Source organism: Passer domesticus, chromosome 18, assembly GCF_036417665.1.
Source record: "Passer domesticus isolate bPasDom1 chromosome 18, bPasDom1.hap1, whole genome shotgun sequence".
In the NCBI taxonomy this organism is placed as follows: Eukaryota; Metazoa; Chordata; class Aves; order Passeriformes; family Passeridae; genus Passer; species Passer domesticus.
The window spans coordinates 7,489,728-7,505,958 of NC_087491.1; the positions used below are offsets into that span (position 1 = coordinate 7,489,728).

The window sequence follows — 16,231 nt, forward strand, 5'->3', positions numbered from 1 at the left end:
GGATTCTCACCACAAGAATCACCTTTGCTGTGATTCCTGCACCTCTTTTACCAATGACCAGGATATGTCATGTTCTAGAGCTCTCCTGTATCTTTTTCCTACACTGTGCTGTCACTTCATTCAAAATAAGAAAAATGCATTGTATTTATAGAGTTAACATATAAAATCAATAAAGCCACATCAGAAACCTACATCTATTGCAAAACACAACATTTCAAAAACTACAATGACCCCACACCACAGTCTGCTGAAAAGACAAGAAACCTTTCAGGAGACTGCCCCCTCCAGAGAATCCACCTCCATAGAAAGCTGCATGCCTGGCTGCTTGAAAGCCTACACAGTGAGTTTGGCAAATCAAATCCACTTCCTCGTGGACAGGCATAATGGTGAGGTTTGTTTCACTGACATTTGGGGTAAATGATGGGCCACGGAGGGACAGAAGTTGAATTTCAAGCTTCCATCTTAGCCAGTTCATCATCAGCTTGTCTCCTCACCCTGGGACACAACACAATTACTGGCCACTGGTTTACATATACAGAGATGACAGTGTCCAGTACTGCTGTCTGGGTAATTTTTGGTAGTGCCCAGATCTTTCCTACAGAACAGGAGAAAGATTTTTGTTACTGGAAGGCATTGCCATATTCATGTGCTCTCATGCCTCTGGGAGGACCTACATGCCTTGAACACCAGAAGTGTTAATCAAAAACGTGTTTTTCCCACTCAGAACGTGTTTGTTGAGCCAAGTGTGGGCTGAGGGGGCTCAGACAATGAGAGAGGAACACCCTGAGGCAATGTTTTCTCACATAACTGATACTTCAACTGCAGTGGCCATGTTCAGTCTTCTGCCTGCAGCACCTTCCTTAACACCGCCAAAGCCAGAAGAAAAGCACATGTAAAAATGCAGCAATTTTTACATGAATGCTCACTTGGAAACAGCTCTCTTCCCCACCCCTCCCCAATCGCACTAAATTCTGCTTTTCTGGCTTATCTCTCACTGCACAGACTGGTTCCCAGGAGCCATCCATAGCAGTTGGTGCCTCTTTAATCCACTTTTTCCACATCCACATCTCCTTTCTCTGCATCTCCACCCCTCTCCCGTACATGCCTCTATGCAGGTTGCTGGAAGCAGTAGGATAAGTTTTGCTATTGTTTATTTTCATTTGAATCCTTTGGGCTGATTTTTCTGTTTCACACTCCACTAGCTTCAGGATACATCAAAATCTGGAAGACAGCTGTGTGCATCATGCCAAGTCATGGCTGTGCTGGAGCCTCTGTGCACCAGTTAATCAAATGCACAACTACAGAGCCCTCATGGCTGCCCTGCTTCCAAGGGCAAGAGACTTCCAAGGAAGTCACAGGCATTCTTAAACTTCTAGTCAATGGCCTGAGGGCCTGCCAGCATGCAGACTAAAGTGGCATAACCAAGAGTCTGCCCCAGGCATTTCTGCTGCTGTATGTCTACAGTAATTCCAAAGAAGCCAGCACACCCCAGCTTTATGCTTGGTAAACCTTACAGAAGGATCTGGCCTGACTTTCAAGGTCTATATATATATTTTTAGGTGACCTGAAAGTAAAGCAGAGATCTTGCTGCATTCTTCTGATGCACCCCTGCAAATCCATAACTAGGATTATCCCATCCAATTGACTTACTGGCTATATTACAAAGCATAAAGCAAGAATTTTTGCTAGATGCTGCCCTTCATCCCTAACTCACTTTATATAACATGGAATATAGGAAACCCCTATACAGTAATGGGAACAGAAGCTGAACAAACAGAATTTCTCCCCATTAGACACAGTTACACAGCTCCTGTCCTATATTTGTAGGAAACCAGGGAGTACCTTGGGTAAAGGTTCAAACACACACAGGCATTACCCTTTCTGTCAGTTTTCCATGGTTTGCCTTCTTTCCATCTAGAAATACAAGTTATCCCTCTCAGTCAGTGCTAGAGGCTGGATAGGTAAATGCCTTTAGGACCTGAGAATCTGAAATACACAGTTGTTGATTAACTCCTTCAGAAGGACCAGCACTGGCGTCTTGCATCAGGCACCAGGCCTGATTGAGGGGTTTCATAAAAACCCTTCTTATTTGAACCTGTTCAAGGTTCATATTCATGTTTTGATTCCTTCTGTGGTTTCATGAGCTTACCTTTCATTTTTAAAAGAAAGTCTCAAAATCATCACCCCTAGTCACAGCACTTCAAGTGCTGGGACTTTCTGAGAGCAGTACAACAAATTTGACTTACAATAATTTCACCAGCAAGCATCACTTGAAGCTTGTCTAAAAGATCTCAGCTCCCCCCAGACCTTGCAGACACCACAAACAGTTTTCAGCACTTGTGAGGTACAAGCACAGCTCATTCCCTCAGCCATCCCAGCTGAGGAGTCTGGGTGCAGCTGCCTGCACTGTAATGCAGCCCTCCTTTGGGGTTATGAGTAACCAAGGTTAAACTCTTTCTTTTCAAGTGCCATGGAGGGCTGTGACCCTGGGAATCCCACAATGGGGGCAGATTGGAGCCACGTGCTTCCCTCCCTAATTGTGATCACTGGCTGATAGATAATCCCTTCATGGGCTGCTGCTCTGCAGTTGCTGTGCAGCAACCAATCCAATTTGAGAGCCAGAACCAGGCCCAGGGGTATAATTCCCCTCCTACTTCCCTAAAACATGGTGAAATCTACTGTTTCCATAGAAACAAATCAGTTTGATGTCCACACAACTCCTGCATCCCTCACTGGTGGGCATCAGCCCCCAGCTGCTGAGGTTTTAAGCAAGTGTCTACAGTTATAGGTCAAGAGTTTGGAGGAGAAACAAGAGGCACTCCCAGCATACAAACCTGACCATCTCATCCAAAATGTCATTTGCTTCAGTTCATCTCTGCTGTGAGAGAATTAATCAGGAATATTCTTCTCCTCCTCCATTTTGAGGGTTATCTGCCAGCTCCCTCCCTGCTATCTTCCTGCAGATGGGTTAGTCCAGAATACGTGAGGACGTAGAACACAGATGGGAAATCAAAACAGAATACTCCAGCACCTCACGTGCACTTGTGAGCCAATTTACTCTGTGTTTCTGCAGGTAAAAAACTGTAAAAGCATTTTCTTGTTTGGAGCTCTGCATTTTGCTGTGGAGAATTATTTAGAGAGTGGTACAGCCTACAGCCTGATCTCAAAAAGTCACTGCCCGTTATAGCAAATGCCGCATTGACTCCAGGCTGCAGAGCTGGGGAAGCACAGGCTGGAGAGAGCACAAAACTGCAGCACTGCTGCTGTGCAGCTTCCTCTAGGATTTTCTGAGTAATAGAAAATGAAGTCCTGGATTTTGTTTGCTGCCTTGGGATATTCACAGTAAAAAAAAATAATACAGCACTTATTCTGCATGACAATATCAGGAACTTAAGAGAATAAGCAGCCTGGTGTATCCTGAATGGATGTGGCAGTAAGGATTACACATTTGTGGAAAATGCAGTTTTGATTTCAAGAATTGCAATCCCAGGAGAAAGGAAAGAAGGCTGGTTTTACTCATGTGAGAAAAAAAAAGAAAGGAACACCAGAAATATTGCACTGCATGATGCATTCTGCACCCCAGAAACTGTAAACCAGACCTTGATATCTGTCTTGCTTAATTTTCACCATCACAGCACAAAAGCAAGTTTTCCTTTTGCTGCTTCAAAAGCATATATACCCTGGCAAAAATCTCCCTGCAATTGCAGAATCTACCTGTAATTTCCAGACAGTCCCCAAGAAGGCAATACCAGGCAGCAGCAACACCCCAGAGCATCAAATTAGTTCAGTCCCTGTGACAGTAGAGAAGAAACAGCTTTTTTTAAGGCTGGAAAGGTAAACCCATGACCCAGCATCTTTGCCTCTTCTTCAAGCTGCACTGATTTGTCATAACGCTGCAGCAACACTGCTCTGCTTTGGCACAAACAAACCTACCAACAACCCCTGGCTCTGCTGTAACAGAAGGCTGCAGCCTTGAAAAACGTGACCTGTTCAGCACCTGCAACTTGAGCTGTGAGAAAACAAAAGGACAAGCTGTACACTAAAACTCTGGGGCAGGAATGGCTGATGGGAAAGCACAGCCACAATAACACCCTAGGATTAATGGATGCTAAGACTGATGAACAGCAGGCTGACCTGGCTATTTCCCACCACCAGTGTTTTAATCTCTGGAGCCAGGCTGCAGCTGAGTCCAGACTGCCCAGCAGCAGAGGCAGTCTAAAGGCTGCTCAGCAGTAGAGGCTCTCCTGTGCTCAGAGACACCATTATACTGTGCACCAGTAACTAATATTCACACTATTCATCATATGGGGGCTCTGGATAAAAAAAGAGGGCTATCCCCCTTTTTGTCCTTCTCTCCTTCAGAGAAGGAAACCAAGTACAATGGCAAATTCTAAGATATCAAATACTTGTGCTAAGTATAATCTTAGATTTCTTGTCAAAACTCCACCTCTGGAGTCGTGGTATTTGCTGCAAGACCCAAGAGAAGAACAAATGTAGCTGAAGGCACATTTCATCACTGCAGCATGACACTTCCTCCACTCCCAGACAGCACTTCGTGCTAGAAAAGGAGACAGGCTGCCCAGAGCCTGAATTCCTTAAAGGGTACAGACAACTGAAAGAGTTCATTGGGAAAGGCAAAGTCACTTTGATGAGCCCACAGACACAAACCACACAGAAGCTGCGTGAGGAAGGATGGTACCTCAACAAGCCATGATATGCTGTTAGTTGCCACACATGGGTGGTGGGTTTATAAAGCTGAATGCACGTACCCCAAAGCTTATCTCAGGTCAGTGGTAAGAGGCAGGGAGTATTGTGGATGGGGAGGCAGCCTGCTTCCCTTCCAACAGGCCAGGCAGGAAGGACAGAATTCCATGGGGTAACACAGTTATGCTGCACTCAGGCAGCCTGACCAAACTGCCCACAGTGCACAGCTGTCCTGCAGAGAGGGAATTTAAGATGCCAGTTTACATCTCTGCTCTGCCTGGAGATGTATGCAAGAACAGTGCCAGGCTCCTTGCTATGCACTGCACCTCTGCAGCTCCAGATGGAATTAGGATCAACCCAGGTTGGGAACACGGTGCAGAGGCACTGCCACTTAAAGCCCTTGAAGAAGACCCAGCAGGCTGATTGCAAACACCCCTAGTGCAGAGCAAAGCCAGAAGCATTAAACTCTACTTAAAAACCACACAAACATCTCCATTTCCCACTATACCAGAACAAAAATTGGATCAATAGTCCCAGAAGAGATGAGCTTCAGACCTCCTGTCTGGTTCCAATGTCCAGGGGAACAGCATCTCTCAGGCACTCAAAAGGCACATTTTGCTTTAGTCAAATTTGGGCAGTGACCATGGGAAGTGACGAAAAGGCTGGACTTAAATTCAACAACAACAAAAAAGGAAGATCAAAGCAAGTGTTGCCTTATCAGTGGGCATTCTGATAGCAAAATTGTGGCATAGTGACTTGCACAAACCACAGTCTTGCAGCCTTCCATTGCTTTCCTTATTTTCCACAAGTAAAGGGTTTAACTAAATTTCTCTCCCTTGTATCTCCACTTCACCAATACAGTGATTTCTAAGACATCTGTTTTTGCCCTTCCAGGTGTCCAATGCAAGTTCAACTTTGTCCAAGCAGAAGCTGGCAGAATATCAAGTGCCAATGCAGTAATTCACTTATTCTTTTGCAGTAAACATTCCTTAAATATCATTCCTTCAATAGTCTATACAAATTAATTCAGGAAATGGATCTCTTTCTCCAAAATTAGTTTGGGATGCCTGGTAGTTTGCAGGCCTGAGATAACAAAAACATCTTGCACGAATAGGCATAAGCAGAGTAAATCTTAGGAACAGGAACAAATCAAAGTAGCACAGCCCAGAGGGAAGAAGTTTATTGCTGGGATGTCTGCTGAGATGTAGAAGAGGTGACCTGAGTTTCAGCGCTGGAGCTGCAGCATCAGCTCTGCAGTGTGACACATGTCATGCACCAATCCCTGAGGGTATTCTGCATTTTGGAATGTACCAAGCTCCTCCTTACCCGTAGCTTTAACCCCACTGCGACAGATCTCCTCTCAAGGCCACCACCACGCTCAGGCAATTCCCAGCTATTCATAGAGGAGCTTCTATTAAAAGTAAAAGCACAATCAGCTTAAGAAATAGCCAGAGATTACACAAGAGATCACAGCAGCCAGAAAGAGAGAAAACGTAACATGTATTAGAATCAAGGGGTCCCATCATGACCCAGAGCAGTGTAAGCTCAGTAAATCATAAACAAGTCAGCAAGGCTAAATATCAGCATAAAACCTGTGAGGGCTAGAGCTTTGTTGTTTATTGGTTTAATTCCGAACTAACATGTCACCAGACATATTCCCCTGCTGACAGGGAATTGCTCCTGTGCTGGAAGGCAGGTGGCAAATGGACAGTCATTATAAGCTTCATTTTTAGAGGTTTGTAACTACGTGGATGAGGAAGAGCTCTCAGGGCTGAAACAGTCTGGTAATTTGTCAGAGCCCTGAGTCAGATCCTATGTAACTTACTCTGTCTTTACACATGTAAGAGTGGCAGGAAGACAAAGAGGAGGAACTGAACAAAGACTTCCAAGATTTTTGCCTTTAGGTACCTCTTTCCTTGCTCTAAAAAATTCAGCACCGCCTCCCTCATCACTGGATCTCCATTCTCAATTTTTAAAAAAAGGGAAACACTGTAGTTTCTCCTAGTTCTCTCCAGGGTAAGTTAGTTGTGCTGTGAAAACATTTGCAGATGTTGAGAACCGACTGCTCAGCATCTCTGTAGACTTCTGCCTATTGATATGAGAAAGGGTCTGAATGCAGCTGAAAAACTACTCTGAAATACAGCTGCAATTTATGATCAGCTTTTATCCAGCATTACAGCAGCACTGCCTGGCTTTGCAGCCAAAATCCACAGCAGTATCAGTTTAACACTGGCCGTGTCCTCTCTTAGGCATCACAGACACATCACTGGCCACTCTTGCAGCAAGAGTGTTTCCCAGCCCCAAAATGACAGTCTGAGCAGGCAGACAGGAGCCCAGCACTTCCCATGCCTGTTATGGTTGTATTAACTCTTCACCCTTCCACACAGCTGCAACAATACAGCCTAAAGCCATAAGAAACAGGAAAGGGAGAGTTAAAGGAGACTGTTGAGGCAATACATTATTAAAATAGTATTTTCAGCCCCAGAGACTCCAGTTCAATTCCCATTTCCGTCACAAGTGAGGTACTGGGTTTATTCCAAACCTCATTTATTGTTCATTGCGACTGCAACACGAGTATTTTAGCAGAGCTTATAGTTTTGAGACTAAGCCCTGATTTTTAGGAAGGGAAGAGATGACAATGCAGGTCTTAGAAGATTTAGGATTGTTTATACTTGTCTCCAGAAGCATTTAGGGAAACAGCATCTTTTACAGAAAAAAAAATACCCTCAAACCTCCACGTCAGAAATTGCTGTTTTCAATACAAAAGCTACACTGCTCTTCTGTTCGCTCAATTGCTGTGGCCAGGGCTCTAAGAAAAGCCACACAAGTCACAAGACTTGCAGAAAAATGGCAGAAGCTGGCAAGTTTGCTTCCAGTCAGCAAGACACAGCTTGAGGAGCTTGCATAACGTCTGCTTCCAAGAAGCTCCCAAAAGCATGTTATGCTGAATTGCAAGAAGCTACTAACCAGGGACCATCTCACTTCCATTTGGTCATGGCTGGGTCTGCCAAAACTTTCCATGTCAGATGCTCTGGAGAAAACAGAGACACTGTTAGATTTCAGACTCAGGGCTCATTATTCCTGCACTGTGTCTTGAAGGAAAGCAAAGCCGTTATCCACTACAGTCAGCACCAGGCTCAGAGCTGTGACAAACCTGAAGGTCACAAAAGAAGCAAACGCCAGCAACTTAATTGTCCTGTCTGCCCACCTACATAAGACAGCTTAAGAAAACTGTGGAGCCACTTTATATTCAACTGCTATTAAAATATTCACTAATGGACTTTGAAAACAAAGCTGGACCTAACTACAAAGTATCAGTAAGTCACCTGGAATAAATGTTTAAATATCTAACTTTAAATTGTGCCCTCAGTTGCCTATCAGTGTTTTGATGCAGTCTTGCCTGCTCGTCAGTAAACACTGAATGTTCTCAGCCCTCTCTTTGTAGCTAACCCATTATCTATAGTAGTTAGTTCTGAGCAACACATCTAGTTTGTATTACTAAACTCTATCAAGTCACCCCAAAATAGGCATGATGTGTGCTTTAGATGGATCACAGATAAATGTAAATTAAGAGAAATAACTTTTTGCAGTTTTTCCAGAATCAGTACCTCCTTGCAGGCTGACCACCTCCAAACCTGACCAGCACATGCAAGCATTGAAAGTCCCAAGGTACAAAAACCTGGGCTCACTCCTCTGTAGAGCTGTGCTACCCATCCCTGCCCTGCAAGACCATGCTCATGCTCACAAATCCAAGTGCTACCTGGCCATCTAGGACAGCCTCTCATCTCCAGTGCTTTCTAAGAACACCCTCACTCCTCAAATTCTGCACCTGATCTATGCCAGCAGCCAAAGGTGGCTGCACCAGACCCAACCTCTGCAGAGCAGACCTAAGTAACCTGCAAAATAATGAGCAAAGCAACCTGCATGAAGAGTTTAAGTTCCTGGCACAACACTTCTAGATAGAAGGCAAGCCTTTGCAAGGGCTCAGACAGACAGTGCAGTGCCATCTTTACAGAGTTTTCATTTATTAATAAAAACAGTTTATCCCTTTATGCTTAACCTTTTCCAGTGTTAGTTCAAGTGTCCATTAATGATATACACCTACATGTCATGGGAGACACCAACAGCCTTTAAGGATGGAGAAAAAGGTATAAAATTAATCACTAAGAATTTAGCTTCAGAGCAAAGAACAGAATTATACCTCAAGGCTGAACATGCCCATTTGCCTATAATAAGAGACAATATTCCTTAACCATGAGATTCCACTCTATCAGAATGTGCAAAACCAGCTCAGAGACCAGGAAGAGAAAACTTCAAGCAGAATGAGAAATTGTCCCACTAGTAAGCTATTTTTCCCACCATGCATGACTAGACTTCTGGGTTTGGGGTTTGGTTTTTTTTGGACCAGATTTAATTTCATCTCTCCTCCCAACTAGCAGTACTCTGACTCATATGGTTACAGATCTGTGAGTCCAAGAAGGAGGAAAGTATTACACCCAAAGTTTTTGGGGTGGTTTTTTTAGTGGCATATCAAGGAAGTAGGTTTACCCTGCACATTATCAGTAAATCTCCTTTCACAGACGCCGCCTCAAAACCAATTTTACATTGGGCACATAGGCTGAACACCATATGCTTCTAGATGACTGCCTGCCACCCCTCCACTAACTCTTCTGGTTTTGCTACTCGTGCACTGCCTGAAACAAAAAACTAAGTACAGGCTCACACGGGTGGAGCACACATGGGTTTGTTCTTGTCCAATAAATTCACTGCTCAAGGCATCATAGTAAGTTTCACCCCAGCAGCTAGAACACAGCAAGAACTGTTTTCTTGATTAACTTATGCTAAGTTGTAAGCTGCTTCCACTTCTCCTCCATCTTAAAAAAATCTTATTCAGAATTTTTACTCACTCTTGTACAGACAGTCCTAAACCTGGAGTACAAAGTAGGGACATTCAGGAATTCACCAGATCAGGAAGGGGATTAACTTCCTGCCTTAGAATAACATTTTCAGAAGCTGCCTCAGATAGGAGGTGTTGCAGACAGACTCCCACTCCTTCTATTTAAGTCAAGCAGGGTTCTGCCTGCTCTGAGCATCTGGAAAAGTCAGGGTCAAGGACTTGGCTCAGTATTCCCAGATAGATATTGAATGGCTTCTGAAAACAATCAGTAGCCTTTAAAAACAGTAGGTCATCTTTGCTTTGCCTGGTTTTATTAAGGTTTTTTGACTGTGTGATAAGCACCAAGTTTTAAAAAACAGAAACACCTGACAGTTCAGCTTTTGGGAACTTCAGACTCCTTTTCCCACTGGTTCTGTTCCCTCTTTACTGTCTTGTATCACTGCATTCTGTTTACTGAGGAAACAAAAAATTCCACATGTACTTATCTCAAAGTACAGTAAGAACTAAACAAAAAACCTCAAGATGTTCTAAGACCCTCAACTTGAGGATTATCATGCTAACAAGGAAGAGCCCACAAGGAAATGCAGCATCCCTGCTGTCAGCTATCAGGTGATGAATTCCAGCAATGACAAGGCAACCTGGCATTTTCATGCACCAGTAGGTCCAAACACCAACCTGCACCACACTGAGCACCAGCTTCCCCACTGGACTGCAGCTGCTTTCCTTTCCCTAGGTACATTCTGATATGATCTGAGACATGCCTTAAAGATCCCTTCTTCCAGAGAATATAAAGCTAGTGGGCAGTTACCAGAAGCAGGAGATCATCACTAAAGAGTTAAGCTGAAAGATACAGCTAGAAAGATCTGCAGAGAACATGTACTGCTGCAAGAAGTAGAAAAAATATTAGACTTGCACTTATTTGAGCCAACCCTGACAGGACTGGGGTTGAAACAAGTTGACAACAAACACAGGCAGACACTGCTGCTGCATCTATGAACATTGAGATTCACGGGGTTTTCCCTCACAGCCATCCATGTTATGTTATGTTTTAATTTAATTATGCATCTTCTTCTAGCACTCCTCCTCCCACAAGTGTTTGCTCAGACCTCTACGGATTTCTCTTAAATTATTTTATCTTGGGGTCTGCTCTAACACATTACCCCCAATGCTCCAAATTTTCCTCCTTCCCCAATTAATCCAAAATGAAAATTGGTATTTTCTTCACTGGAGACCAAAGACTGGCTGCCATTTGAAGGACTTATCTGACCACAGTTTATTTCTCTTAAGCAGCAGAATCCTACTCCTGGCTCTTGCACCATCCACTGCAACCCTAAATAAATCAGTTCACAAGCAGTGCCTGTGTTTTTAAGCTGCAAACAGACAATAGGATTTGACTGGCTCACAGATGTATTTATCATACAACAATTAAAGGTCCGTGATTTGCAATTAATCATCTCTCTGCCAGCACACATCTCAAATCAGAACCCTCAAAAATTTTGATGAATCACTCTTAAGAACCTCTTTTGTGGCCAAAGCACATGTCACGAATGTATCTTCTTGTTTAAATTTAAATCTGCTCCTGGAGTACTGCAGTGATGCTCAGCATTGCCCAGTACAACAGACATCCCCAACCTATACATGATGTAGCTATTTTACAAGATTTGAACACTCAGTCCTCAACACTCAAGCTCATAAACCACACGCTGCAGCAGAAGCCTCAACAACTTAAAAGTGCAAAGACCATCAACAAAACAGTTTTCCTGCAGGAACAGGCCAAGTATCTGGATCTCTTTATGCATCCCTTTAGGATCCTTCACTTCTACATAGCTGCTAAACACTGCTGTTGGTCTCTGAAGGTATTTTGCTGGGGAAGCTTTCCATATTAAGCAAAGTTATCAAGGAGGGCATTACCTCATCATATCTTGGGGGTGTATTTATCTCTAAATGGTTGTGGAAGGTATTAAGTTGCTCCTCAGAGTTATACCTGAAGCCAAACTAAACCCTGTGGCTTCAGGATCTAGCCTTGCATCACCAGTATGGGACATTGAAAGGCAAAGAGCCACTTGCTGCCAGGCCCGTGCCTGATTTTGTCACAGCAATTACTGCAGCTATGCCTAATGAGTATTTAGCCTTTTGACTGCCACAGGCATTGCAGTGCTGCATTTTCCCTGCTCTTCTACCCATGTGGAAATTTCATCGTGTTAGGAGAGGCAAGGTTAGCCCAGCATGGTTGAGTTTAGGCCCCACCTGTCTCCTGATTCCTTCCAGGCAACACACAAACATCAGGGAATTCAGTATATACCATCAGAGCCTGGTGACAGACTGCTAAGTACCCCTAGTTTGGGTGCACAGCTTCCAAGAGACGATGCTTATGGGGTACCAGATTCCAGCTCAGGTCTGGGGTCAAGTAAACACTGATTCACTTTGCTCAAGTTTGGCACTGCGAAGGTCCCTTGATGATAAACAAGATGGTTCATCTCCATTCAAGTCCTTCCACCCACTGTTCCCAGCCCTTAGTCACTGCCTCCTCAGCAGCCCCCTGAAACCATCTGTTCTGGAGAAGTCAGAGGTGCCTTGTTTTCCCCAAGAAGAGCAATGCAGCTGAGCAGGGCTGAGCAGCACCCTGCCTCGGATCAGACACCACCACCAGGCACAGCCATTCCAGGATCCAGCTGAACACAGCCCAGTGCTTTCTGTTCTCCTGTTTGTAAAGCACAGGTAACAGTAATACTCCCAGAAACCCAAAGATTTGTGTAACAGTGCTCTGAGATCACAGGACTTAAAGAAAGCATATTTGTTATTTTCACATGGTAAAGTAAGAGTGGCACGAACATGGATGATTATACAAACAGCCTTGTGGGCTGTCTCGTACAACCTCCTCAGTCATTTGGGCTCTTCAGTCAAATTAGCACATACCACATGCTTTGTTCTTTTTATCAGACCAATTTTGCTGGTACAGTTGCCTGCTCCAAGACATATTTATTTAGAAAAGGAGGCTGCAGGGAAGTAACAACACCTTAAGAACGGACTAAATGATCACTGAGGTCCCTTCCAACCTGAGTTATCCTACAAGCTCATAACCACACCAACAGGAAATGCCTGGAGCTCACCCAGTTAACCTTCCTTCCAGTTCTGGGGCCCGGGACAAACCAGTCTGTGGACAGACGTGTCACCTGTCTGGCTTCTACGTGGCTTCTTGTTTCTTCAGCAATTTTATCACCACCAGCCGGTATCCGAGCCACCACGCTGAGACTCCAGCAGCAAAAGCACACATAGCAGCCACACTGACATCTGGTATTATAAATACAAGCTCTGCACTGTTGGATAATCTGTTAACAGCAGAGTAAGTGTCACTGGAAACGCAATTAGCAGCAACTACTAAGCCATCGAATTCAGGAGGAGAAAAATATTTGTTTGTAAGACATGTAACCAAACATTCATTGCAGGCAGTATCACTCCTCCCTGCTTGTAGATTTCCACTGAGTGTGGGACTGCAGCAGCCCTGGACCGAAGCCCTGCACAGCCACAAAACAGGTCTGGCAGGGGGCAAGTGTGCTGTCCTGTTAGGGAAACGTGATTGATGACAATTTGAAAGGAGCCCCACGGGTCCTGAGCAGGGAAACCAGCCCTGCTGGGGCTCCCAGCCCCTATTCTGAAGTGTCTGCATCATGCCCATCAGCCAGTACCAACCACAGCAGCATTTGTTCTTGCACAGATTTCCATCCACTCAGAGAGAAACTCATCAGCACTCACATTCCCTGTGCAGCGAGCAGCTGCTGAGCAATAGCTGCACCACCATCCTGGTATCAAGCTGGAGCACTGACATATGTCATGTCCACACCACAGCAATAATTGTAGTTGTACACAGTAGGTCTACACACAATTTCTTCTTAGACTGTTCAGACAACAAAACAGCCCTTATCACAATTACACTGAAGAGCCATGCTCATTCTGGGTACTATTTCCATAGCTCCTTATCATGGTTTCCAATAGCCACACAGAAAGAAAAGAGACTATACATTACAGCAGGGCCCCAACATTATTTTAACAGGATTGGGATTTGCAGCATATACACATACATTCTGTGGTAAGAGGTCTCAAGTTACCAGTCTAAACTAGCCAGCACTCAGGGGTATCAAATGGAGAAAGACCTCTTCACACTGACATTTTCCATTTCCCCTCCAATTATTTCCTCTAAATGCTTTTCTACAGACAGCTCTCAGCTCCTGCTCAGGGGACCCTTAATTATTTCATTTTCTAAAAGCCACAGTGCTATAACTTGCTGCTAGAGAGACAACTGATGGGACACGGTGAGGTCATAAGTTCTCCTGTGACAGGAGTCATCAGAAAGAGACAGAAGATAATTGAATTCATTTATTTTCCACCAAGCAGATAAAATCCCTGGTTCTAAATTGGTGCCCGTGGAGATGCACCAAGGATCAGTAAATCCTCTTGTGTGGTTGGTCTAAAGGAGAGGAGCAGTTTACCCCAACAGACAGACTGTCCTTCCTCCAACAAATCCCCCTCTGGCCCAGCAGCCCTACATTATCTACAACACCACTGCAGCACTGCCTGCACAGATCCTCTAAAATGGATTTATGAGGCTGGACTGCCAGTACCTAGAAAGCATGAAAACAGCAGAGCCAACAGGTGAACCCATTTTGCTCAAAGATTTCAGAAGATCCATTTTCCCCTTCCTCGAAAGCTACAGCTCCAGTTTTTCATTTGGGTGGCAGGAACTCTTATTTTTTTCTGTGACTATGGACAAACAAGTGGATCCTGGACTATGACCTGAGGCTCAGAATGTGTTTCTGCAATGTCCTGCCCTTGGCATGATCCCAGCATCTCTGGGGCATACAGTGCATGGACCTTTGGAAGTTAGCTAGAAGAGATGCCAAACTCTTTAAATTTTGTATTCTTATTTTTTTCAAAACTCTTTGATCTATGGCAGAGAAGAAAAATTTTTATTTTGACCATGTTTTCTTTGTACCAGATGCAACCCCTGTACCTTCCTCCTAGTACACCCAGCACACCCTGCACTCACTGCTCAAAGATACCCTTGCACAGGTCTAGAATTTAAGGCTACTTGCAGCTAAATAAGCAGTTAATCCACACCACAGACCCTTCTGACAGTGGAAAAGCTCTATAAGCCATCCAACAGCAAACAGCTTAAAAGAAAAAGTGGGGGTAGGGAAATGAGATCCAATAGATGTTGTCACAAATGCAGTTTGCTGAAAGAGAAAAACCCACGCAAGCATCTGACCAGGTATCAGCAGTCACTGCTTTTTTAAGGCAAGTCACCAGAAACCTGCGTGCTCCTCACAGCATAAACAAACACCTTGATAACTAAAACCCACATATAACTGAATACAATTAATTAATAAGGCCAGGAAAAAGGTGAGGAACACACACACATCCCCCCCCCCCGCCCAGGTGTTGTGTGTCTGCACTGGAGCAGATACCCAAGCAGCGAGGTCTGCAATTTACTCAAGTTGCAGATGATGAATGCGAAGGTCACATGAAGGGAAGGCACCAGTATATTGCCTGTCACAAAATGGTAGCACCCGGGGATTTGAGCATACAGGAGAGCTATAACCCCGTCCTTCCTATAGCCTCCCCGCAGCTCCTGACATGGCATCCGCTATGGAGGACAGCGAGCCTGGCCTGGGGGAGGGGGACGGAGCAGATTAAACTTAAACACCCTCCGCATCACCCCCCCGCAGCGACAACATCCCTCTCTGAGCCCCGCACCGACAGGGATGGATGCGGCCGGCCCCCAGGGCCACTTCAGCCCCCTCCGTTATGTAACAGCCAGGACAAGGGGGGGCTCCCACCGGCCGCCAAGGTGCGGCAGCGGCGGGGACCCCGCTGCGGAACGTCCCCAGGCGGGGAGCCCTCCCTTCCTCGCTCCTGCCTGCCCGTACCCCTGCACCGCAGCGCCCGGGCGTCCTGCAGCGCTGCCCGAGCACAGGAGCTGCGATGCGCCCGCTCCGCGCTGTGCCCACTCCGCGCTGTGCCCGTGCGGCGGCTCTGCCCGCTCCGCGGCTCTGCCCGCTCCGCGGCTCTGCCCGCTCCGCGGCTCTGCCCGCTCCGCGGCTCTGCCCGCTCCGCGGCTCTGCCCGCTCCGCGGCTCTGCCCGCTCCGCGGCTCTGCCCGCGCTGTCCCTGCGCCCGTTCCCGCACCGCGCTGCCCGTGCGGAGCCCCTGCCCGCGCTGCTCCCGCACCGCGCTGCCCCCGCACCGCGCTGGCCATGCGGCAGCTCTGCCCGCGCCCCCGGGGACAGCCCCGCTCACCTCCCGACGAAATTCTCCAACACGGAGCTCTTGCCGGCGCTCTGCCCCCCCACCACGGCGATCTGCGGCAGGTCGAGGTTGGCGTTCTGCCCGATGGCGGCGAAGGCGTCCTGCAGCCGGTTGACCAGCGGGATGAGATCCTCCATCCCGCGGTTCCCCATGGTTGCGGCGCGGCTCCTCGCACAGGCGAGCTCGCACTAGCCCTTCCCGCAGCCCTCCCCGGCTGTGGGGCCGGTGGGCAGCGGCTCCAGCCCGCGCCCCTCGCCCCGCTCGACGCCGCCCGGGCTCCGCTCGCCTCAGCCCGCCCGCCGCGCCTGTGGAGCGCCCCGTGCTGCCA

General features: G+C 46.3%; 1 protein-coding gene across 22 annotated transcripts in view; it reads right to left on the minus strand.

The window, feature by feature from the left end:
* DNM1 (dynamin 1) overlaps nt 1–16,224 on the minus strand; it is a 65,270-nt gene extending 49,046 nt beyond the window's left edge. For 21 of the 22 annotated variants that reach the window (XR_010348922.1, XR_010348925.1, XR_010348923.1 and 18 more), the window contains exon 1: nt 15,895–16,224. Coding sequence is in view for 12 of the 22 variants with exons in the window: in XM_064393241.1 (XP_064249311.1) it covers nt 15,895–16,055 (161 nt within the window). In the remaining 10 variants the exon portion in view is untranslated. The remainder of the gene's footprint in view (nt 1–15,894) is intronic. The other variant, XM_064393238.1, reaches the window with a different exon arrangement.
* Between the last annotated feature and the right edge of the window lie 7 nt (nt 16,225–16,231).